This window comes from Rattus norvegicus, chromosome 5 (genome assembly GCF_036323735.1).
Source record: "Rattus norvegicus strain BN/NHsdMcwi chromosome 5, GRCr8, whole genome shotgun sequence".
NCBI classification, from domain to species: Eukaryota; Metazoa; Chordata; class Mammalia; order Rodentia; family Muridae; genus Rattus; species Rattus norvegicus.
The window spans coordinates 171,454,425-171,476,865 of NC_086023.1; the positions used below are offsets into that span (position 1 = coordinate 171,454,425).

At 45.6% G+C, this 22,441-nt stretch overlaps 2 protein-coding genes and 1 long non-coding RNA gene across 11 annotated transcripts in view; all 3 read left to right on the plus strand.

The window, feature by feature from the left end:
• Nadk (NAD kinase) overlaps positions 1–4,162 on the plus strand; it is a 30,614-nt gene extending 26,452 nt beyond the window's left edge. For 4 of the 6 annotated variants that reach the window (XM_039109089.2, XM_006239513.5, XM_039109090.2 and 1 more), the window contains exons 8-12: positions 487–626; positions 814–913; positions 992–1,149; positions 1,734–1,816; positions 2,475–4,162. In XM_039109089.2, coding sequence (XP_038965017.1) covers positions 487–626; positions 814–913; positions 992–1,149; positions 1,734–1,816; positions 2,475–2,637 — 644 coding nt within the window. In that variant the 3' untranslated portion in view covers positions 2,638–4,162. The remainder of the gene's footprint in view (positions 1–486; positions 627–813; positions 914–991; positions 1,150–1,733; positions 1,817–2,474) is intronic. The other 2 variants (NM_001109678.1, XM_039109091.2) reach the window with 2 other exon arrangements.
• Positions 4,163–7,201: 3,039 nt separating this feature from the next.
• On the plus strand, positions 7,202–10,102 carry LOC134487048 (uncharacterized). The gene is made up of 2 exons (XR_010066769.1): positions 7,202–7,787; positions 8,968–10,102. It is a non-coding gene; the product is annotated as an uncharacterized LOC134487048 (long non-coding RNA).
• Positions 10,103–10,797: 695 nt separating this feature from the next.
• Positions 10,798–22,441, plus strand: part of Slc35e2b (solute carrier family 35, member E2B) — a 28,096-nt gene continuing 16,452 nt past the window's right edge. Inside the window, exons 1-3 of one of the 4 annotated variants that reach the window (XM_008764361.4) lie at positions 10,798–13,755; positions 20,962–21,433; positions 21,616–21,751. In XM_008764361.4, coding sequence (XP_008762583.1) covers positions 21,112–21,433; positions 21,616–21,751 — 458 coding nt within the window. In that variant the 5' untranslated portion in view covers positions 10,798–13,755; positions 20,962–21,111. The remainder of the gene's footprint in view (positions 13,756–20,961; positions 21,434–21,615; positions 21,752–22,441) is intronic. The other 3 variants (XM_006239573.4, XM_006239572.5, NM_001107998.1) reach the window with 3 other exon arrangements.

The following is a 22,441-nucleotide window of genomic DNA, read 5'->3' on the forward strand; positions in this document are numbered from 1 at the left end:
AGTGTACCTACTTCTATGGAGCTTTGGGGTCCACTGAGACTGGAGTTACAGGTAGTTGTTACCCAATGTTTGGGAACTAGGAATTGAGACTGGGTCTTCTTTAAAAGCAGCCAATGTTCTCAACCACTGAGTCATGTCTCTGGCCCCCTTGGTAGTTTTTTTTTTAAATATTTTTTGTTTTGTTTTGTTTTTTTTCGGAGCTGGGGACCGAACCCAGGGCCTTGCGCTTCCTAGGTAAGCGCTCTACCACTGAGCTAAATCCCCAGCCCCTTAAAAATATTTTTAATGATACAGTTTCAAGATTTGGGAATTTCTAAATTTCAGATGTTTTAAACACTCCTTACTAAGTGGGAAGTCCAGCAGCGCATGGGCTGCTCAGGGTGGCTTTGATGAAAGGCACTGATGGTCACTGACTTAGAAAGGGAAGGGTTCCAGCTTCCTTGGAGGTAGCCCCAGCCTCTCTGAGCTGGACCCTGCTGACCCCAGGGAATGCTGCTGTTATCCTGAGGAGCCGGCTAAAGGTCAGGGTGGTGAAAGAGCCCAGAGACAAGAAGACAGCCATCCACAACGGCCTCAGTGAAAATGGTCTGGACACAGAGGGCGGAAAACAAGCTATGCAATACCAGGTCTGTGGAAAATTCCCCAGCTACCTAACTTCAGCTCCCAAGGAGGGGACCAGGGTGGGGTGAACTTGGGCTGGAATCCCTGATACCAGATTGAGAAACTTGTGGTGAGCCTTCGGGGCTTCTGACAGCCACACGAGCCATGACCTCGCTCCCTGAGCACAGCGCCATGGCCTTCCGTCTCTTCCAGGTCTTGAATGAAGTGGTGATTGACAGAGGCCCTTCCTCATACCTGTCCAACGTTGATGTCTACCTGGATGGACACCTTATTACCACTGTGCAGGGCGATGGTAAGGCTCATGTTGCAATTAGGGACCCAAGAACCCCACATGGGCCCAAGAGTGATGCCTACACCCTGTCCCTGCCAGGAGTGATCGTGTCCACCCCGACGGGCAGCACAGCCTATGCAGCTGCAGCCGGGGCCTCCATGGTCCACCCCAACGTGCCGGCCATCATGGTTACACCCATCTGCCCCCACTCGCTGTCATTCCGGCCTATCGTGGTCCCTGCAGGGGTCGAGCTGAAGGTCAGAGCAGTCCCTCTTTGTCTCCTCTGATCTGTGAATCTTTTGACCCTAGGCCAGCAGAACACAGTTGTACCTTAGTATCTGCCACCTCCAAAGTCCACCTCCCAGCACCCTCACATGTGAGCCCCACCTGTTAGTGTACCTGGAACCTAAGGCAGAAGAGCTTTGCTTCTGTCCATGGTCTCTGATGGCCCATAAAGCTGGCCAGTCCTCTGTGCAGGATTCTGAGTTGCAAAGAATGGGGATGGTCCCCATTAGGAGGGCATGGAATAAGTGTGTCCGTGTAAGGGAAGACTCCTGATTGGTTTGCTCCACAAAGCCTCTGACCTGGTCTCTAGCAGACTTCCAAGTGCCCACCGTCAGCTTCATTTTTCTCTGCCCTCCCTCCATCCCAGGCCACGTAGGCTAGTTAACTAATTACTAGTGTAAGTTCTAGTGACCATATGTGTGGGAGGCTTTGACTATTCTTAAACACCAAAATGAGACCAAAGCTGTACCCTGCAGGAACTCTGAAGGGCTCAGAGTGGCCTGGGAACACACCCTTCCTGCCTGGAGCCCACTTTTGTTCTGCTCCTCCCCTTTAGATTATGCTGTCACCAGAAGCCAGGAACACGGCATGGGTGTCTTTTGATGGACGGAAAAGACAGGAAATTCGCCATGGAGACAGGTATAGAACTGCAAGTCTGGGGCATGGGCTGAATCCGTGTCTTCCATCAGGTGGGAATAGTCACTAGTGGGTTGCTTGTTCCAAAAGCATTGTCATGTACAATGCAGTAAGCTTGCAGCAAGGCCCTATTCCTTGGTTCTTGTTATATACAGAAAGATAGAACTGGTCTCAGCCTACATATAGGGTGAGTCACCTTCAGTAAGGCTGTGGTGCTGCCTACGACCTGCAATGCCTAAAGGGGAATGGTCCGCAGCTGGCCATGAGCCCACCACTGCACAGGCTCAGAAACAGCCAGCTGCACCTATTCAAGATAGCCCCTGCGTCTTCAGGATGTACAGGTGTGCTGCTCAGCAGCTAAGTGTGGTCTACCACAAGACCTAGAATGGGCCAGCAGAGCTGCCTGTGTCTTTGCCTGGTTTTCCACCAGTCCCCATCCTGCCTCACCTCCAGAAGTTGCCTAGATCCCTTGGAGTCAGAGACCTGGAGTCAGGCCATCAGCACAGTGATAACGGGGACGGAGCCTGTGCCTATGCTATCCAAACTAGCTGCTTGCATTTAGACAAAGTGAGGCCCTGGAGAGAGCTCTGTCACAGGGAGAGCATTTGTTACTTGGAAAGGCACTTGGCTTACCCAAACGTATTTCTCTTTGCCTTCAAAGCATCAGCATCACCACCTCCTGCTACCCACTGCCCTCCATCTGTGTGTGTGACCCTGTGAGTGACTGGTTCGAGAGCCTTGCTCAGTGTCTGCACTGGAATGTTCGAAAGAAGCAAGCTCACTTTCCAGAAGATGAGGAGGACCAGGATGAGGAGGACAGCTAGACTACATTTCCCAGCTTCTAACCCGATCAGGCCCTCAAGCCCTTGGGAGCCTTCTTTCTCTTGCTCTCTTGCTGGCCTTCTGGCTGACCTGGCCTTGACAAACCACATGGCTGTCCAGGCATCTATGTCCTGTCTGCCTTGCTGGGAGAGCTTGGGTCTGCCTTTTGCAGAACAGATCAGCTTTTTAATGTTTTTAAATCTCTTTTTCATTTCTAAAGAAGCAAAATGAGAACTGGGCTGGGTGTCCTACATCTCTCCCATGGGCCCCCAAGTCCCCCTGAGATTTCTAGGTCAGGAATTCCCATAAATCAGTCTGTTGAAATTCTGAGGGGGTCAGAATGATTTGATCTTCCTTCTGATATTGAAATAAATGTCTCAGCCAGAAATCTTCCTTTAACTGCAGTGCTTTCCCCCAGGGCCTGTACCTTTCCCCGTGGCAGCTTTGCTCTGGGTTGGCAAGGCAAGCTTGCTTTCTGTGTTTCTGGAGATGGCTCGGTTCCCTCTGAGTCTGGCCCCAAGACCTCTGACTCCTTCCAGAGCAGACAGAGGTAACACTTGGCACAGCCATCCAGCAACCTCACATTCCTCACACATCAGGGCAGCAGCTCCTGGGGACATTTTAAATCCTATATACACTTTTTAGAGGTTATTTTAAACTTTCTGAAGTGATTATGTACATATTTTCTTGTACACACTTTGTGAAGATTTAGAGGGGACTGCCTGTTGTCTGGTGTTTACATTGTATCCAGGATTACATTGTATCCAGGACAGGGCTCTGTGCTGCCACTCCTCCCTTACACAGTGGCCACAAGGGTTTTGAGACCAGCTCACTATTGACTTCAGGCTTGTGGGCCTGCTCTCCTTCCACAAGAATCTTAGGTTTGCAACTGAGAGGCAGCCATATGGAGCCTGTGTGCAACACATGTATGTAGTGCAAGTAACGCACGTGAGTGCCACACTGGCCCTGGAGCCTTTGTGGGGTCAGTGGTCGGCCCCAGCACCTCAGCTAGGTATCCGCTTTCAGTTTTGTGCTCACCTCTTACGGCAGGAGTAGGGAGGACTGCCTGTTCTTTGACTGGCTTTCCAGGTGAAGTCAGGCTTTTGTCTCATGCTTCTAGGGAAGGTTTGTCAGCTGCTATAGAACCGACTACTCTGAGCTTTCTTCTACCTGTTAAAGTTGGGACCTACTGGGCACCCGTGCAGCCCCAAGTGGTCTGGCTTGAGTGCTGTTAAGCCATGGTGGCTCATCCCCACGGTTCACCTGTGCTGTTCATCTGTGACTGCGCACAGCAGGCTCTGCTATGATCCAGAGGAAAGCAAGGTCTGAAGCATAGTCCATGCATCTAAAAAGCGAGTGTTGACAAGTACAGAAGCAGCTGCCACCAGACTGATCTCAAACACATGGAATTTTCACGTAAATTCTTAATGTTTCATATTGTTAATATCTTAAAATTTTGTTAATTGTTAATGAAGGCCTTATTACTATTTTCAGATTCTTTCAATAAATAAACTTGTTTTAAAAAAATTGAGTTAAGTAGCAGCTTTCTTCTGGCTCAAGTCAAGGACATGTCCAGATGTCACCCTATCCACAAGAGATACCCTTACCCTAACTGATAGCACCATGGCCCTGGGTTGGGCACCTGGCCCACTTCAAAGCAATACAACATTGTATCTTAAGAGTCGGGACACAATCACCTCTGCAAAGAGGTCACATGTAGTGCCCAAAACTGGGACAGATTGGTGACTACCAAGGCCAAAGACTATGGCCTGGCAGCCTCTCAGTGGAGTGTCCTCAGGTCAGTCTGTACTGTCATCAGGAAGACCCCGAGACCAAAGTGGAAGTCCCAGAGTCCCATTGCTCCAAGCGGGTGAGGGAAGCCACCTGTCCCTCACCCATCGACCATCCAACTACTTGGTCCAGGTCAAGAGGTAGCTGTAAGCCAGGTAAATCTCTTCCAGCCCCTAGAAGCATAGATGCTGTAGGCCCTGGCACGCCAGCCTCCTGCTTGTGTGACAAGAGCCTGTTAAGTGCTACAAATGTACATAAACTAGGGGAAACAATATGATCGCTGTGGTCACTGCTTCTATACAGCCCTGGCCCTGCCTATGTCCCAGCACAGTTCTCAAGATAAACACAGCTCTGGGCTGGACAAAGCCAGCTAGTTGCCCTTATAAACCCACCAATGTAGGCTAGCCCAGGCCCCAGGTGGTCATTACCTGCTCTGTTTGTACCTTTTACCTACCTGCCTACCTCACAGCCCTGAGCACTCTCCCTGAAACTGCTAATCACAGATTTAGTCTGAGGGATTCAGGAAGCCACTGACAGCAAGAATAGCTATTGAGGGGTTGGGGATTTAGCTCAGTGGTAGAGCGCTTGCCTAGCAAGCGCAAGGCCCTGGGTTCGGTCCTCAGCTCTGGAAAAAAAAAAAAAAAAAAGAATAGCTATTGATTGCTAGATCATACCCATACCTGGGGCTTTACCTTGTGAAGGGTAAAGGCCTAAAGGACATTTTGAGGCTAGGAGGAATCAGACCCTGCAGGGTCTAGGCAGACCCAAAGGCTCTAAGCTAGAGATGATGGCTCATTAGGAGTGTTGAGAGACCTGCCCAAACACCTATGTCCCTATTCCTGGCAAAGGCTGCTGACATTAGAGCCTTGACCTTCTTGGCTTCAAGAGGCAAAGATATAACAGGAGAGGGAGAATTGAGAGAGGGATCACACCAGCCCTTTTAGATATTGCTGGAGGACTCGCATGGTGTCCAAGCAGTACTCAGTGAAGTTCTGGGCAGACTGTACGCACTGCCTGGCCAGACCCTATGTCGCATTTGCCCCTCCTAGGTCCTTAAGCCTCTTCATCACCAGCAGCAGCCCCTTCCATTACATTCTGTCCCAGAAAGGCCCATAGTAAAGAGTCTATAAACACAGAAATTACGAGACTCTGTCTAAAACAAACAACAAAAGCCAGGTGTGGTCACACCTTTAATACCATCACTTGATAGGCATGAGCAGGAAAGCAGACATCTACACAGGCACAAAGACACACTTATGAAGATGACCAGGTGTCATAGCTTGTGCTTTTAGTTCAAGGTGTGTGTGTGTGTGGGGGGGGATGGGACCAGAGGCAGGCCAAACTCTGAGAGTTGGAAGCCATACTAGTCTATAAAGTGAATTCCAAGACAGCCAGGGCTGTTAATGGAATGTTAATGTCAAGTTCTGCCTTGACATTTAGATACTGAGGTGGGGCCCAGAAGCTGATGTCTCTGGCAATCAGCTCTCTCTTACAGTTCTGGAGGCCAGAGCTGATGCTTCTGGCAGTGGACTCCTGCTGATAGCAAAAGGGGATTAGTACAAGAAGAAACTTAACTACTTGGCCTCTTTACTCCTTAACTCAGTGGTCTCTCACTGGAGCTTGGGGATCACTGGCTCTTCATAAGTCAGTGAGAAAGAAAAGGATAGAGAAATAGTTGTGCACAAACAGGTACACACACTCCACCAGGCTGGAACATCAGTTTCGTTCATTTCACATGTGCACATGTGCAATTATATATATACACATATACCAACATATACATACATACATACATACATACATACATACATACATACATACATACATACATATTATACACATATGGTGGATGGAGCAGAGCCCCAACAGCCACGCTTTATTTTTTCTCTCAGCCTTTTCAAAGCTTCTTAGACAAAAGTTCTTTGTAAACTTACCTCACAGATTAAATGTTACACAAAGGGGAGCTTTATAGCCAGGTGTAAACTATAAGTTCTTAGTAATTTATCATTCCACAAGCTCATCGTAAGTTCAAAGTCTCACATGGCCTTGCTTTATCCTGGTGGACACCTGTTGCCTCATCCTTGGACCTGACCCAGAGTGAACGTTCTTTCTTGATCATTAATTGTTCCAAGCATAATTTTCTTCCTAGTGCGATTTATGTGGCTGCAACACAAAACTCTATTTGCAGCTTTTTATTCAACAGGGGGCATAAAATTACCTGAGTCAACTCAGGAATTCTTTAAAATTATTGTCAGGAATTATGATTAGTTCATCTAACCAGTATTATTACATGAAAGCACATTTTCATATTGATCTGAAGGACATTTGCCCCATAGGGTTGGCTGATACTCAGGAATCATTAGGCTATGTAATAGTGGTAGGAAAGATATATCAGCATCGAGAAGCAATCCTGGGACCAAGTCTCTGGGGTTCATGCCTCTCAGAGCTCACCCACTGCAGACATGCGAAGCAGTGGGCCATCGCCAGAAAACTCAGGTGACTGGCACGGCCTTTCCTATATGGCTCTTGTCAGTTACACAGAGAAATCTGGTCTCAAAAAAATGAAACAAGACCAACAAAAAACTTACTAAGAGACAAAGACACACAGAGATATATGGAAAACTCAGAGGAATACAGATGTACAGAAACAATGGAGACACAAAGAGACGGGGGAAGAATCAGAAAGACAAATATATGGAGACCAAGAGACATGAAGACAGAGATACACAGTAAGATTACAGAAGAAGAGACATGATGACACACACAGAGGGGGGAGGGAAAGAGAGGGAGGGAGAGAGGGAAAAAGAGAGGGGGGTAGGGAGAGAGAAGAAAGGAAAAGAAGATAGAGGGAGAAGGAGAGGGAGAGGGAGAGAGGGAGAGTGTTGGAGTCCAAAAATTGAAAACAATCTAAGCAGTCACAAGAGTCCAGCAAAGAAAGATCTTTATTTGAATTATTCAGCAAAAACTGTCCAGTCAGGGACAACAGAATAGCCTTGAGAGCTGATGTGTCTTTCAACATTCATCTTTAAGTATTTAAACAGATAACAAAAAGTTCATTGCACTCAGGTTGCTATTGATCAACAATCAGGACTACAGAATAGGCTCCAGAGCTCAACTGCCGTTCTGAGCCAGAATTTTTTTTTTTTTTTTGAAGAGTTATTTGTTTGGACACACCAGAAGAGGGTATCTGATCTCATTACAGGTTGTTGAGAGACACCATGTGGCTTCTGGGAATTGAACTCAGGACCTCTAGTAAGGAGAGGTCAGTGCTGTTAACAGCTGAGCCATTATGCTGGTCATTCACAATGGAATGCTCATCGTTCACAAGACCCAAGGAGAGTGAGAAGCCACCTCAGGCCATGTAAGTTAAAGCTGCCGTTCAGGTGTCCCTAAGCCCTAACAGGGACATTTAGAAGACCCTGCATTGCCTTAGGCTGGATCAGGTTTCCATCTACTCTATACCCAAAAGCTCAGGAATGGACAAACATGCAAACTGAAGGAAACAGGACTGCTGGATCCTGTGACCTTTCCACTCCTGCCTATGCTACTACCCTGTGCCTTGAGATCACCAGTAAGGAACAACCTGGGATCTCCATGTGGAGATCAGGTCATGTTCTGCTCTGTTATTTGGATAAATGCTCTGAGTGACTGTGTTCCTTCTGAGTACAAGGCTGAAGCAGAATGACTCTGCATTTTGTTTGTGTACATAGATAATACCACCTGTCTAGCACAAACCACAGGGGATCAGACCACTTTGGGTGCCAGACCAACAAACGCTAAAAACTCCTCAAATGGATCACATGATGAGAAGAGGACCCTAATACTGGTATATGATGGTGTCCCTGGCCCATTATCAGATCTCCAGTGCAGGAAATTCCTATTTGCTCCTAGGGCTTCAGTTCAGCAGTCCACCAAGCTTTTCTTGAAAGCTGTCCACTAGCACTTCCACTCATCAGGACCTAGTAAGCTTGGACCCAGGTGTGTGTCCAAATAGCTCTGTAAACTGGCTTTGATAAAAGTTAACCCCCTTCAGTAAGTGCATTTGTAAGATTTCTCTGCCTCTGGCATTAATAAAGTTTCCCTCTTTAGTCCTTTATTAACTATTCTGTAACCTACACATCATTCTGCAAGAAGTAATGTATGACCTGTGAGCTAATGTTAGTAATTAAGACTGGAATAATGTAGGGGTAATGTTTATATGCACTGTGTGAAGATGTGTCTCTGTCCTTCCTTGCCTGTCTAAGGCACCCTATGATTAGATAAAATAAAAAGCAAAGTCAGAAAGTAGAACTTGGGTATTCTGAGAAGAGACGGAAACTCTGGGAATGAGTTAGGCAGTTAGGCATGAGAAAGATTAACCATCTGGACTCTGAAGAAGTCAGCCTTATGAAACTGAGGAGAGGTAGCCTACAATGTGACAGACTTAGGTTCATATAAACCAGTTAAATTGAGTTAAGAGCTAGATGGGGAGCAGGTCTAGCTTAAGGCCTAGGAATAAACCCATTTCCTAGGAATGAATAAGTTTCCATGTCCTTTTTCAGGAGCTGGGGCAGGCTTGGAAAAACCCAAACGGTTACAAATCCTAGCACCTGGAAGATTAGAGACAGGATGACCGGAGTTCAAAGCCACCCTCGGCTATAGAGAAATTTCAAGAACAATTCTGGGTTATATAAGATCCATTTGCCAAAACAACTAAAAAAGAAACTTGTGATTGCTAATGGGAGACATCTACCAGGTGAAATCTGAATTAGCTGGAAAAGTAAAGCCAACAAAATTGACACATCTTTTGAATTTACTATTAAAATTCTGAGACACAAACATGTCTGTGTGATTTTCTGACATCACTTGATAATAATAACAGGATAATGAGAATTGGAGTTTTAAGCTGTGCTCAATTCTGAGCCCAAATGAGGAACAGATCCAAGCTGATCCCATCACCCACCCTCCTTGAGGGCTGCCTCTGATTCAGGTCAGAAGTCTAACTGTAAGTCCTTCACTTGACCCCATAGCCCCACCCTTGGACCTACAAGGTTTTTTTAGACCCAATTGGGCTATCACACCGCTTCCTGACTGCTTCACCCACCTTCCCTTCAGAGCGGCCTTAATTCTCACAGCTCCTGTGGAACCTCTTGGCTTCTGTGACTCCAATACTTTCCTGTGGATGAGGATACTCCTCCAGCTCAGTTTCTGACCTTACCTTCTGGCCTCCAAAAAAGCCCTGGTACTGAGTCTCTCTTGAGTGCAGCAATCCAGGAATGGATCACTTGGGTCTTCCTCTGGTGCTCCCTGAACTCTGGGGATGCACTGGACTGCATGTTACTGTGACATTTTCCCTTCCTCTCTCACCATGGGAAGTGTCTTCCATCGCCTCATTCTTCCTCGGGAAAACCTCCAGCCTCCCCACCTGATGCCCAATACGAAGGGCCCTAAATGTATTTGCTTTTGTAATAAAATTTGGCTTCGACATCTATTAGACAATCGATCCAAAGGGCCACCCAAGGCACTAGATCCTAATATTATTTGAGACCGTTACAAATGCTGTGCGCTAACAGGAAGATGGACATTCCCTACTTTTTTCTCAGCTCCAAGCCCTGTTTGTTTTTGTCTGGTCTCCCCAGCACACACACAAATGTTCTGTCTTTTTTTTTTTTTTTTTCTTTTTTTCAGAGCTGGGAACCGAACCCAGGGCCTTGTGCTTGCTAGGCAACCGCTCTACCACTGAGCTAAATCCCCAGCCCCATGTTCTGTCTTTTAAATCACCATTGATGGGTCTGTACGCTTGTTACAAGCGGGAGCCCAGAGCTTGACCTAGCCATAGGGAGAGAAAGCAAAGGAGTAGGCAGAAGCATGAGCAGCCCACCCCTCCCTGCACAAGCTCCTGCCTGGCTGGTATGCCTCTCAGCTCCCTCCTGTAGCATCTTGTCTATAGCCAGGACTGAGAAATCCTTACTACAAGCTTTCTTTGTGTTCAGCTTAATGGATTTAGTTTTACCGGGATTCAGGTGTATGAGTGGCATTAAACAATTAAAAGCTGGCTCTGGGGTGCTGGGGAGATGGCTCAGCAGTTAAGAGAACTGTTTGCTTTTCCAGAGGTTCTGAGTTCAATTCCCAGCAACTGTATGGTGGCTCACATTTGCTAAGGTATAAATCTCATCTCAAGATTTGTAAGCATATTGGGTATGATTAAAAACCTGCAAAGTCTACAGGATGTAAAGTGAATAAGTAAAAAAAGTAAAATTTAAATGTAAAAAACTCTGTAATGGGGTTGAGGATTTAGCTTAGTGGTAGAGTGCTTGCCTAGCAAGCGCAAGGCCCTGGGTTCGGTCCTCAGCTCCGGGAAAAAAAAAAAACAAAAAACTCTGTAAAATCTGTCACACAGGAAGTAGAAGGGAGGGACATTCAGTTTGGAGGTTTATTGAGAGAGGGGTATACCTGGTGGGAAGTAGCCTTGAGGCAGAAGGTCAACTGGGTGCTTTCTCTGCTTCTTTTTCTGAGACAGCAGGCATCTGCCCCATGAGTCTTCATTGGTAGAATCAAGTGATTGAGATTTTACTGTCTAATAACAGTAAGAGGTTTATCAACAGGCAAAGACTAAAATTAATTCAAAATCAAACATGTAATGAATGCAGACCTCATCTATGTTTTCTTGTGTAAGTTCCCTGAAGCCTTTTTTTATTTTTACACAAACAGGCACACTTCACATTGTGCATGCAGTCATACCAACCAATCATCACTGCCAGAGAACCTCAGCTCCCAGAAGAGAATATTGTATTTTTTTAAAGATTTATTTATTTATTATATATAAGTACACTGTAGCTGTTTTCAGACCACAACAGAAGAGGGCATCAGATCTCATTACAGATGGTTGTGAGCCACCGTGTGGTTGCTGGGAATTGAACTCAGGACCTGTGGAAGAGCAGTCAGTCGCTGAGCCATCTCTCCAGCCCAAGAACGTTGTATTTTATGAACTGCAGTGTTCCTAGGGTACATCATAGGGCTTTTGCTTTAATAAGAGCACACAGTTTTAATTACAGAAAGCAAGGACTTTTGATATTTTCCTACTGCTGTCAAATTAGTAGATTTTAGGACTGTATAGCCAGGATCATTTTAAAAACTATTAGTTGAACCAGGCACAGCGAGTAGCACATGATTGTAGTCCCAGCACTTGTGGGGTAAGATCAAGGTCAGTCCCGGCTGCACCTCAGATTCAAAGTCAGCCAGGGATATACCAGCCCTGTCTCAAAAAACCAAATCAAACCAATTCAAAACAGCAACAACGAGCAAATAAAACAACTCAAAAATTTTTTTTGCTTAGTTAGGTGTGCATAATACCAGAATGTGGAAGACAGAGATGCGTATTTCTGTGAGTTCAAGACTAGCCTGTTCTACACAGCGGGTTCCAGGCCAGCCAGGGGTACAAAGTGAGACACTGTCTCAAAAAAGAAAAAAAAATTCTTGCTTACGTTTCTGAGTTGTTTCATTTTTTAAAGTATTATTAAAATTTTGCGTGTAATTAGGACAGAATTTCCAACTGATACGGTTCTAAACATACCTAAACTAAACAAAATCAAACATACTTTCATTTTGATAAAAATCAAAACATCAACTGAAAAATGCTGAAGACACTCTACGTCCGGTGGTATCAAATATTGTCAAGTGATCTGTGTGAAAATTTAAAAAGCGCATCTTCTCTTTCATTCCCCAGTTTGCCTTCGCTTTTAAGTAGTGCACTAAAAAATTGGTGTTTGTTTGTTGAGACAGGGTCTCAGAACTACGTAGACCTGGTTGTCCCGGAACTCATTAAGTGGACCAGACTGTTCTCTGCACCCGGACAAAGAATTGTTTTAAGATAGACGTAAGGTTATCAGTAAATGTTTGATTTGCATGTGGAAAGAGTTTTCTAGTGGAAAAGGTTTAAGAGTAAGAAAGCTCCACTTTAACTCACTCAGAGCGAGATCTGAAGGAAAAACCTTACTAGTTTTCAAAAAACCAAAACAAAGGAAGGTTTGACCAAAAGCAGAGCTTTGCGGGCGCATCACCAGCTGAGGTAAGGCACAGCCTCAAACCTCCCCACAAAATGACCTTCAGGGATTAAAAAAAAGGGGTTGGGGATTTAGCTCAGTGGTAGAGCGCTTGGCCCTGGGTTCGGTCCCCAGCTCCGAAAAAAAAGAACAAAAAAAAAAAAAGAAAGAAAGAAAGAAAGAAGAAAGAAAGAAAGGAAAGAGAGAGAGAGAGAGAGAAAAAGAAAGAAAGGAAGGAAGGAAGGAAGGAAGGAAGAAAGAAAGAAAGAAAGAAAGAAAGAAAGAAAGAAAGAAAGAAAGAAAGAAAGAAAGAAAGAAAGAAAGAAAGAAAGAAAGAAAGAAAGAAAGAAAGAAAGAAAGAAAGAAAGAAAGAAAGAAAGGCCAAGAAGGCAGCTAGCGGCTTCACGGGGAGCTTACCCGGCAGATCTAACGTTCTGCCTGAAGGCGGAGCCTCTGAAGCTCGACCAATGAGCGCCCCGTCGCTATGGTGTTGGCCGCGCCCGTACGGTGTTGGCCCCGCCCCCGGCTCATCCAAGACTCAGAGCGTACGGGGGTCATTCGTAGGTTCGCCATTGAGCGCTTCGCGTACTCTGACTTTCTAGTCAGATTTTAGGCTCCTTGAAACCAAACCCTGGTTTGACCCAGAGGTCCGTACCTTCGCGGCCTCAGAGAATTGGCTCCTCCACCTTGGTCTCGATGGAACGTTCTGGAATGTACCACAGGCGAGAGGAGCGACACTTGTGCTTTCGTCCAGCATCACAGACCCTGGAGTGGTGGGACGTTCCGGAAGGTGCCAGCGGAAGGCCACAAAGCGGTGGTGTGGCCCCGCATCGTCGCCCGTCCCGTGGTTTGTGGCGGACCGTTACCGAAGGTGAGAATGCGCCGTTAGGGCCTCCTAGTTCCCCATGGTGGGCTGCGGTGGAACGTCCTGGAAGGTGCCTAGTGTGTCGGTAGGGGGCGTGTCCTCTTCCGTTCCCAGTCCGCCAGGGCATCCTGTGCGTCACTTCCGGCTCCCTCTCCGCCCACCAGTGTGTGTCCCAAATCTAAAATCCGTAGGATGTCTGCTAGCCGCTCTCGCCCTTGGCTCTGAACCCCTCAGGTTGAAGTTCCTGGGCCCCGAGTCGGCGGCGTGGGGAAACTGGCTGTATCTTCCGTGAGCATGGGCGGAGGCTGTGCATAAACTCCAGTGGCAGCCCTCAGAACTGAGCCGGGGACCGGGGGCACCTGCCCTGGAGTCAGCCCAGGTCAATTTAGGGACCCTTGGCACCGGGCGCCCAGGTGGCGGGCTTCGCCGGGCTGGACGCACAGGTAGGGTGGGCACCAGCGGGATCGCGGGCGGGTTATGACTGCATTAGGCGCCGAGAAGGAGGCGATACCCAATGACAAGTGCAGTCACCCTGTCATCTGTCTACTGATTTTGCCTCCCGAAACGTGTTATTTTGTGCGGTGGAGTGGGCGACTCAGCCCTGTCCCAGTCCTCAACTTTGTTTTAGCCAGCTGGCGGTTTTTCTTCAACCGGTACTTTTCAGGCATAAAACAAATTCACTGCAGCATTGATGGTTTGAATCCTTGAAATGCAAAAAAAGAAAAACAAACCCAAAACTGAAGTTTAGAGGTGGGTGCCTTGTTCAGTATTTGTTTAGTCGCCCACTCATGGGATGATTGTACTCTATTAAAAATAAATTGAAAAATAATTTTTGTGCTTTTTTTTTTTCTTTTAAGACAGGATCTTTAATGGGTAGCCCAGTCTGGCCTTAAACTTGTGACCCTCCTGCTTCAGTGTCTCAGAACTGCAATTGTAGGACTGTACTACAAGTACCCTGGTTGCAGAGCACATTTGAAAGCACAGTGAAAAAATTTTAAATAGCAAAAAAAGGCCCATTAAAAAGAGATTGGGCGGCTTTTACATTAAAGCAATTCTTTTCCGGTGTAGAAGATGGAGACTGAACAACATGAAGGACCTGTCTGCAACAGAGAAATCCTATGTGGATGGTTTCAACTATTTTATGTCTTATATCTGAGCATACCACACCAGCAATCCTGAAAGTATCCATTCTTCAAAAGTGATAAACACTATCAGAGCCACAGAGTACAATGTATTAGTCGGGAGTGACTTTCCCTTAAGTATAAATTCTTCACTACTGAGCGGTCTGAGGCTTCCAGTGTCGCTGTTAGAAGCAGGGCGAGGTGGGCAGATTGTGAGTTCATGTAGGCCCTTTTCTGGATTATTATTTCCCTTAGATAAACTCTCAGACATGCATGGTATTTGGAGACTTGATATCATTTTCACTGAATGACCACTGGCCAATGCAGATGTCTTGGCCAGGTATTTGAGTACCTCAGTCCTGTGTTTCAGAATAGACATTCCTTTCATCTACCCTATTCGTCCCTTTCCTGTCACTCCATTTTCTACTGGGGATTGAATCTCTGGCTTTGATGCTACACTAGCCGCCTACCAGTGGGCTACATCCTCCACTAAAAACTTAATGTGTGACCCAATCTATGTCATGGCACTTATGTGGACGTGGATTGTCAGAGAGCCATTGTACCCCACACTCCCTCAAGCAAGCAGCCCAGACATTCTTAACCTGGGGTCCATGGAACTAGACTATGGAAAACTAGAATGCTAAATGAAATAAAAGTGACATCTTGAGCCAGGCATCGTGGTGTGTGCCTGTGATTCCAGCATTCTGAAGGCTGATACAGAAGAACTGACACATTCAAGGCCAGCCTGGGCTACCCTTTAAGATCCTGTCTCAAAAAAAGGGGAGGGGAGTCTCACCAGCATCTGGGTGAGACAATCGGTGGTTGGTTTTTGTAGCTTTGACATCATGTCTTTGCTGTGGGTCTAGGGCAGAGTGTGGCTTGTTTCTCTTTCAGCTAGTGTGTATCTTGTTTTTCTTTCAGCTCTGTACATATTTATGACAGAGCCTAGAGCAGAAACTCAGGAGGCAAGGCCCTGCGGGCAAGGGAGTCATCTCGTTGTTGTTGTTTTGAGACAAGGTTTCTCTGTGTAACCCTGGCTGTCCTGGAACTTGTTCTTTTTTTTTTTTTTTTTGGTTCTTTTTTTTTTTTTTTTTTTTTTCAGAGCTGGGGACCGAACCCAGGGCCTTGCGCTTCCTAGGCAAGCGCTCTACCACTGAGCTAAATCCCCAACCCCGGAACTTGTTCTACATACCAAGTTGTCCTCCAACTCAGAGATGCCTCTCAAGTACTGGGATTAAAGGTGTATGCAACCAGTGCCTGGCTAGCAAGGAAGTCTTAAAGGAAGTTATGACTTAGTTTTTCATCCGCTCTTCTGGAGGTAGTTTCCAATTTGAGAGGGACATGGTAACTAAGACCTTTCCTGTAGAGTTGAGACTCAGCAGTTGTAACTGGCTTCCAGACCAGTGTAGGTCAAATCAACTACAAGTTCTTAAATGCAAGCAGCTCTTTACTGCTGGTGGTCTTCAGCTTCTTGCAGGCTAAGACTTTATCTTTGTAATCGACTGGAATTGTGGGCTGGGAACTGGACCAGGACTGGGTGAGTCAAACTCTGCTAATACTAGAGTTGAGTAGCCCTTGGTTCATCTATAGAGCCAAACTCAAAGGTCTTTGCTACCTCTTCAGGAGCTTGTCCATGTGGTATTATGATAGCCAACAAATTATGTGTAATTTTATTTTATATATATATGAATGTTGACCTCATGTGCATGCCTGGTGCCCTCTGAGACAAGAGACCATTGGATCCCCTAGCACTGGAGTTACAGATGGTTGTATACTGTAGTGAGTGCTGGGAATCAAACCTGGGTCCTCTGGAAGTTCAGCAAGTGCTGAACCACTTAGAGCACCAGCTCGGAGTGATCCTCTGATTCTACCATTACCAGGAGCCCATAACTAATTTTATACCTCTATCCTAGCCACACTCGTTCTATCCTAATTCCCTCTGGATTAGTAACTGTCTTGTGCTTTTGCAGGTGAGGGAGAATTGTTTATTGAGAACACTGAATGGGAATGGTGAGCTAGGTATAACTAGAGAGCTGCCTGCATATGGTAACTGTCTTTAGTACTGAATCTGGCTTTCATTTTCCACAATATTTACTTACTGCTCAATCTGGAATTCCTGACCTTTGATTCTGCAAGATAAACAGGGCTGTACTTTGTGCTTAGTATTGTTTAGAGTCCTTACAGTCTTTAACCTGACATAGGAATCTGCTCAGAAGTTTCTTCTATTAGTACGTCCATATTATTATTATCATTTTTAATGTTTATAGGTATTTTGCCTGCACATATGTCTGTGCACTACTCGAGTGCCTGGTACCTCCAGGAGCCAGAATAGGGTATTGAATTCCCCTGGAACTGGAGTTACAGATGTCTGTGAACTGCTGTGTGTTTCTTTGGAATTGAACTTGAGTCTTCTGGAAGAACAGCCAATATTCTTACCTGTTGAGCTATCTCTTCAGCCTGATAATTTCTTTTTTCTTTTTCCAGACAGGGTTTCTGTGTGTAACCCTGGCTGTCCTGGAACTTGATCTATAGACCACACTGGCCTTGAACTCATGGAGATCCATCTGCCTCTGCCTCTTGAGTACTGGGATTAAAGGCATTTGCCATCATACCCTTCCCAAATTTTCCTTTTCAATGGTAGTGAGATTTGAACAGAGGGCCTCATATATGTTAAGTACTCTACCACTAAACTCTTTTTAAGACAAAGTCTCACTCAGTTGCCTATACTAGTCCTGAACTTGCTTTGTAGCCTACACAGACCCTGAATGTGTGATCTTCATGGATAGCTGGGATTATAGGCCCTTGGCCAAACCTGGTTCTTCTGGAACCTTTATTCTTTTTTGTTATTGTTGTTTTCAAGACAGGGTTAATCTGTGTAATCCTGCCTGTCCTGGAACTCGTTCTGAAGACCAGGCTGGCCACAAACTCCATCTGCCTCTGTCTCCAGTGCTGGGACTAAAAAAGGCCTGTAGGTTTGCTATTGCCTTTTGAAATCTCAAACTTATCCCCAGTGACACACTTCTTCCAACAAGGCCACCAAATATCTTACCAAATAGTTTCACCACCTGGGGACCAAGCATTCAAATATTTAAGAGTCCAAAATCTCTTTTGGAACTTAAAGCAATCTCTTAATTGTAACCCCCTGTAAGGTGAAAATTAAATAATATACTTCCAACATACAATAGCATAGAATATACATTACACTCCAAGGGAGGAAATTGGGCACAATGAGGAAACACCAAAACAAAACAAACTAGCATGGCAAACTTCTACTACTCCATGTCTAATGTTGAGGAGTAGGTGGCTCTTTGGCTCCCCCGCTCCTTCCTAGCTTCGTTGACTACAACAGTGCATCTGCATATGGGGCTGTGCTTGTAAGGACAATGCACTCTGAGGCCAGGGACCTGAGATAACTTGGAACTGGAGTCACAGTAGCTGTGAGCTCTTCAGTGTAGGTGCTTATACTGACTCTTAAAAGGTCATGTCCAGACAGTTAACATGTGGAGTCTGTTTGCATCTGCACTGTTAGATAGTTCTGACTAGTAGAGCAAACAGAATCCCCTGTACATTTGCGGGGGTGGCTTTTCTCAGCTTTTCCTTGCTTGGCTGCCCCTGACTAATCAAAGGTCCTTAAACATGGCCTGAAACTAAGACTTTCTTCGACTTTCTCTGATTTCAATGTTCAGGATATTGGGTCCCTTCTTTTTGTCTGCTGCCTTCCAGATAGTAAAACGGCCACTCTCCTTTCAGTCAGTCTGTTCTCCTGGTCTGGAGGATGTAGTGGAGCCTGAACTCTCTTTTTGTCCCAGCACAGGGTCTGGCCAGCCCTAGAGCCTAGGAGGTTCAGCTACCCAGCAGGTTGTCACTAGAACCAAATTGTAGCATGAGTAAGAAGAAAACAGCAAAGTCTGGCATAACAGCACTCAAAGGCCTAGAGGAGCAGTATTGTTCCTATAATGCTCTGGGACATACTACAAGACTTCTATATAGTGAAGAGTCACAATGGGAACAAGAAAGATACACGCTAGAATTGGGGGACATCAAGGTAATGATGAGACTTGGCAGCACTGTGGGTGGAGAAGGGTGATGATACAGACTCTGATATTGCCCACAACGAGAGCAAGTCAGACTGTAAAGTATCCCAGCTGAGTATCAGGTCCTCTGAACTACAGGTAGGTGAGGTCTTCACTGGCAAGCAGTGTGTACATTCTCTGGTATACATACAGAATATTCTATATGAGTCAGGCACATGCAAACATGGAGGCATGAACTAAAGATTCTGAGAAGGTAGAGATCCTGATAGCCACAAGGGCATGAAGCTAATATCTGTAATGTTTCTCAAAAAGAGGAATGGTAGTAGAGAGATGACTTAATGATTAAGAGCACTTGTTGCTCTTGCCAAAGTCCTGAGTTTGGTTCCCATCACCCACATACTGGCTCACATCCTCAGTAACTGCAGTGCTAGGTGATCATACCCTCTGACTTCTGCAGTACCAGGCATGTACATGGTGCACAAACATATATGCAAGCAAAGCACTCTTACATATAGAAAGAAGAGGTGCCCTACAGCTGGTCTTTGCAACTTTGTGGGTTCTTTTTTCTACCCTTTATCCCTCCAATTTCACCCCCTACCACTAGAATGAAGAGAAAGGAAAGAGAGGAGAGGGAGATCCCTGAATCTTTTTTTCCTTTGAGCAGGACTACAACAAATTGCAAATTGAACAACCACCAGCCCCACCCACCACAGCCTAGCATTTATACACCCTCTGAAAAGTTCCCTGAACTCCAAATGTCACACAGTCACAGAAACCATCTGTAGCTGGAAAACCATGTCTCTGCTAGAGCACGAGGCGATGCATAGTCAGCTGCTGCAGATAGTCTGAAGCAGCCCCACATCCCCACATCTGGGATTAAAATGAAATCACATTCTTAGAATATTTCTGTGTTTTTAAAGAAACTAAAATTCCAGAATTGTCACTACAGTGTTCTTTTAAATTTTTTTTTTTGTGTGTGTGGATATTTTGTCTGCATGTACATATGTGAACCACATATGTGCCTGGTGCCTGTGTAATCCAGAAGTAGGTATTAGCTCCTCTGGAACTGGAGTTAAAGATCATTGTAAGCTGCCATGTGTGTACTTGGAATTGACCTAGGTTCTGTGGAAGAGTGCTCCAAACCATAGCAGCAGAAACCAGGAAGCCCAGTGGCAGCCCTTTAAGGCTTCTTTGATGGTGGTATTGTTTTGTATTTTGTTGTTGTTCTTTGTTTTGTATTTTATTGTTTATCTGCTTGTTTCAATATTGAGGTTCAAACCTCAGGCATTATGCATGGTAGGCAAGCACTCTATGACATACATCTCCAGCCTGGGGTGAAGTTTGATGTCCTCCTTAGAAAGGAGGTATCCCGTGGTCCTTATGAGATGGAGCAAGTCAAAGATGAGACACTGCTCATAGCCAGAACTAGTAAAATGCCAAAATCTACAGGAGAACAGGATGATTTGGCTCTGCCTTAAGAATGGTAAACATCAGGGGTTGGAGATTTAGGTCAGTGGTAGAGCACTTGCCTAGCAAGCACAAGGCCCTGGGTTCGGTCCCCAGCTCCGAAAAAAAGAAAAGGAAAAAAAAAAAAAAAGAATGGTAGACATCTCACCTGCAAATGTAGCACAGGTGTCAGCATCCTTGAGCTAAGCTTTAAACTGATGCCATTAGCATAGAAAGTAGCACAAAACTGGTCCTAAGCCCTTGGCAAACCTCAAGCCAGGATAAGAGGTGATTTACCTGTGTAGTAGAATAATGGACCTAGTTGCTGTGATCTGTGGATAGATAATAAACCAGCAGAGACCAGAAAGGATGTGCAAGAGGAATGAAAGAACAAAAATGAGAACAGGCCAATTTGAAATGGAATCAAGAACTTTTATAAATTAAATATTCAATGTGGTGAATCAGCTTCCCAGTTAGGAACGGGTGGAAGCTCTGGGTAAAAGTTTAGAGGGTTTCTGTGGAAGGTGTGGAGAAACCAGGCATGAAGTATTAGGGACAGAAGTTCAAGAGAACACTCAGCTCCTATCTGTGGGTGTTTCCTGGTCCCTCAAAGGGCTGAGAAGATGCAAACAATGTCGTTACAAATTGGGGCCAAAGCCTGGTGTGGGCTGAACTGAGCTGAGCCAGTCATGGAAGGACCAGCCTGGGAAGAGGAAGAGGGTTGCCTCAGTTTGGTACCTCCTGAGCTCAGTATAGACTCCAGGGCCTGACAACTATAATCTCAGTGCTTCTTTGGCAAGATTGAAAACAAAAAATAGGAGAATCTTTGGAAGGCAAGATAGAAAGTAGAGACAGGAGGACTTAGAAGCTTGTGGGCTGGCTAGTTCACTTAGTGGCAGACAATGAAAGCGATAACAACAAGGCAGAAGGCAGGACCCCAGGTTGTTTTCTGGTCTCCCATATATGTCTGTACTTCATCTTACATAGGTTACAAAAGAATATAAGATGTTCAAAATTAATAATGTGGTCTCTTTTCTTACCATTTTAGCCTTACTTTGTTGGAGACTAGCATGTTGGGGTCAACATTCATGCAAACCAGGACTCCTGCCTCTTCCTCCAGCTGTGTCTCTCTGCTTGGGCAGTTGCTTTGATCCATGTGGTTCATCTTTGAGATTCACTCCTCACAAGTGCCCTCAGCATGTCATCAGCAGCAAAATCCCAAGTGCTGGAGGAGACAGCTCCTGGCTGTGAAGAGGAGCCAAAAGGGAAAACACTTTTCACTTGGGGGTCTCTTTTTGGTCACCGGAGTGAGAAGATTGTCTTTACTAAAGGTGATGGCAGCCCAGAGGAGAGCCTGCTTACTGTCACCATCACGGAGACTACTGTCATTGAGTCGGACCTCGGCGTGTGGAGTTCAAGAGCTCTCATCTACCTCACGCTGTGGTTCTTCTTCAGCTTCTGTACTCTGTTCCTCAACAAGTACATCCTGTCTCTGTTAGAAGGAGAGCCTAGCATGTTAGGTAATGACTCCTTGCTCAATGTTCACTCCCGGTGGCCCCAGTGCTGAGTGACCAGAGGCCACCTGGAGGGAGGGAAAGGACAAAAGGGACTTACCCAGATATGCTTCTGAAATGAAGGGTGATATTCAGTGCTCATGTGTGGGAAACTTGTTCTCAGCTTGGCTGCATGCCTCCCTCAACAGGTGCTGTGCAGATGCTGTCAACGACATTAATTGGATGTGTTAAAATATTTGTTCCTTGCTGTTTATATCAACACAAAACCCGGCTCTCTTACCCACCCAATTTCATCATGACTATGCTCTTCGTGGGCCTTATGAGGTAAAAATGAGTTGATTGTCTTAATTATTTTTCTTTTTAAGATATAAAATACCTTTCTAGTTACTAAGTGTGGAAACCCTATTGGAAGCCTTGGTGATTACTGCTGTTGAGTATGTGTTCAGGGCACAGGATACAATTATAGGGCTATACAGTCGGGAGACATCCATTAGTTAGATTTTAGTTCTGTGGCCTTTAATGCCACCAGATGCATTCCTTCCCAGATTGTTTGTTTGTTTGTTTGGTTGGTTGGTTGATTGGCTGGCTAGTTTTTCAGAACAGGGTTTCTCTGTGTAACCCTGACTGTCCTGGACTCACTTTGTAGACCAGGTTGACCTCAAACTCATGAGATCTGCCTGCCTCTGCCACCTGAGTGATGGGATTAAAGGTGTGCTCTGCCATGCCTGGCTCTTTCTCAGATTCTTTTATAGAGAGACTGTAAACAGTAATTCAGATATCTGGGTGTGGTGCATGCCTTTAATCAGAGCACCTGGGAGGCAATGGCAGATAGATCTATGGGAGTTCAAAGCCAGCCTAGTCTTATAGCGAGTTCCAGGATAGCCAGGGTGTATAGTAAGACCCTACCCTTAAAAAACAAAGTAGCTCGGGGCTGGGGATTTAGCTCAGTGGTAGAGCGCTTACCTAGGAAGCACAAGGCCCTGGGTTCGGTCCCCAGCTCCGAAAAAAAAAAAA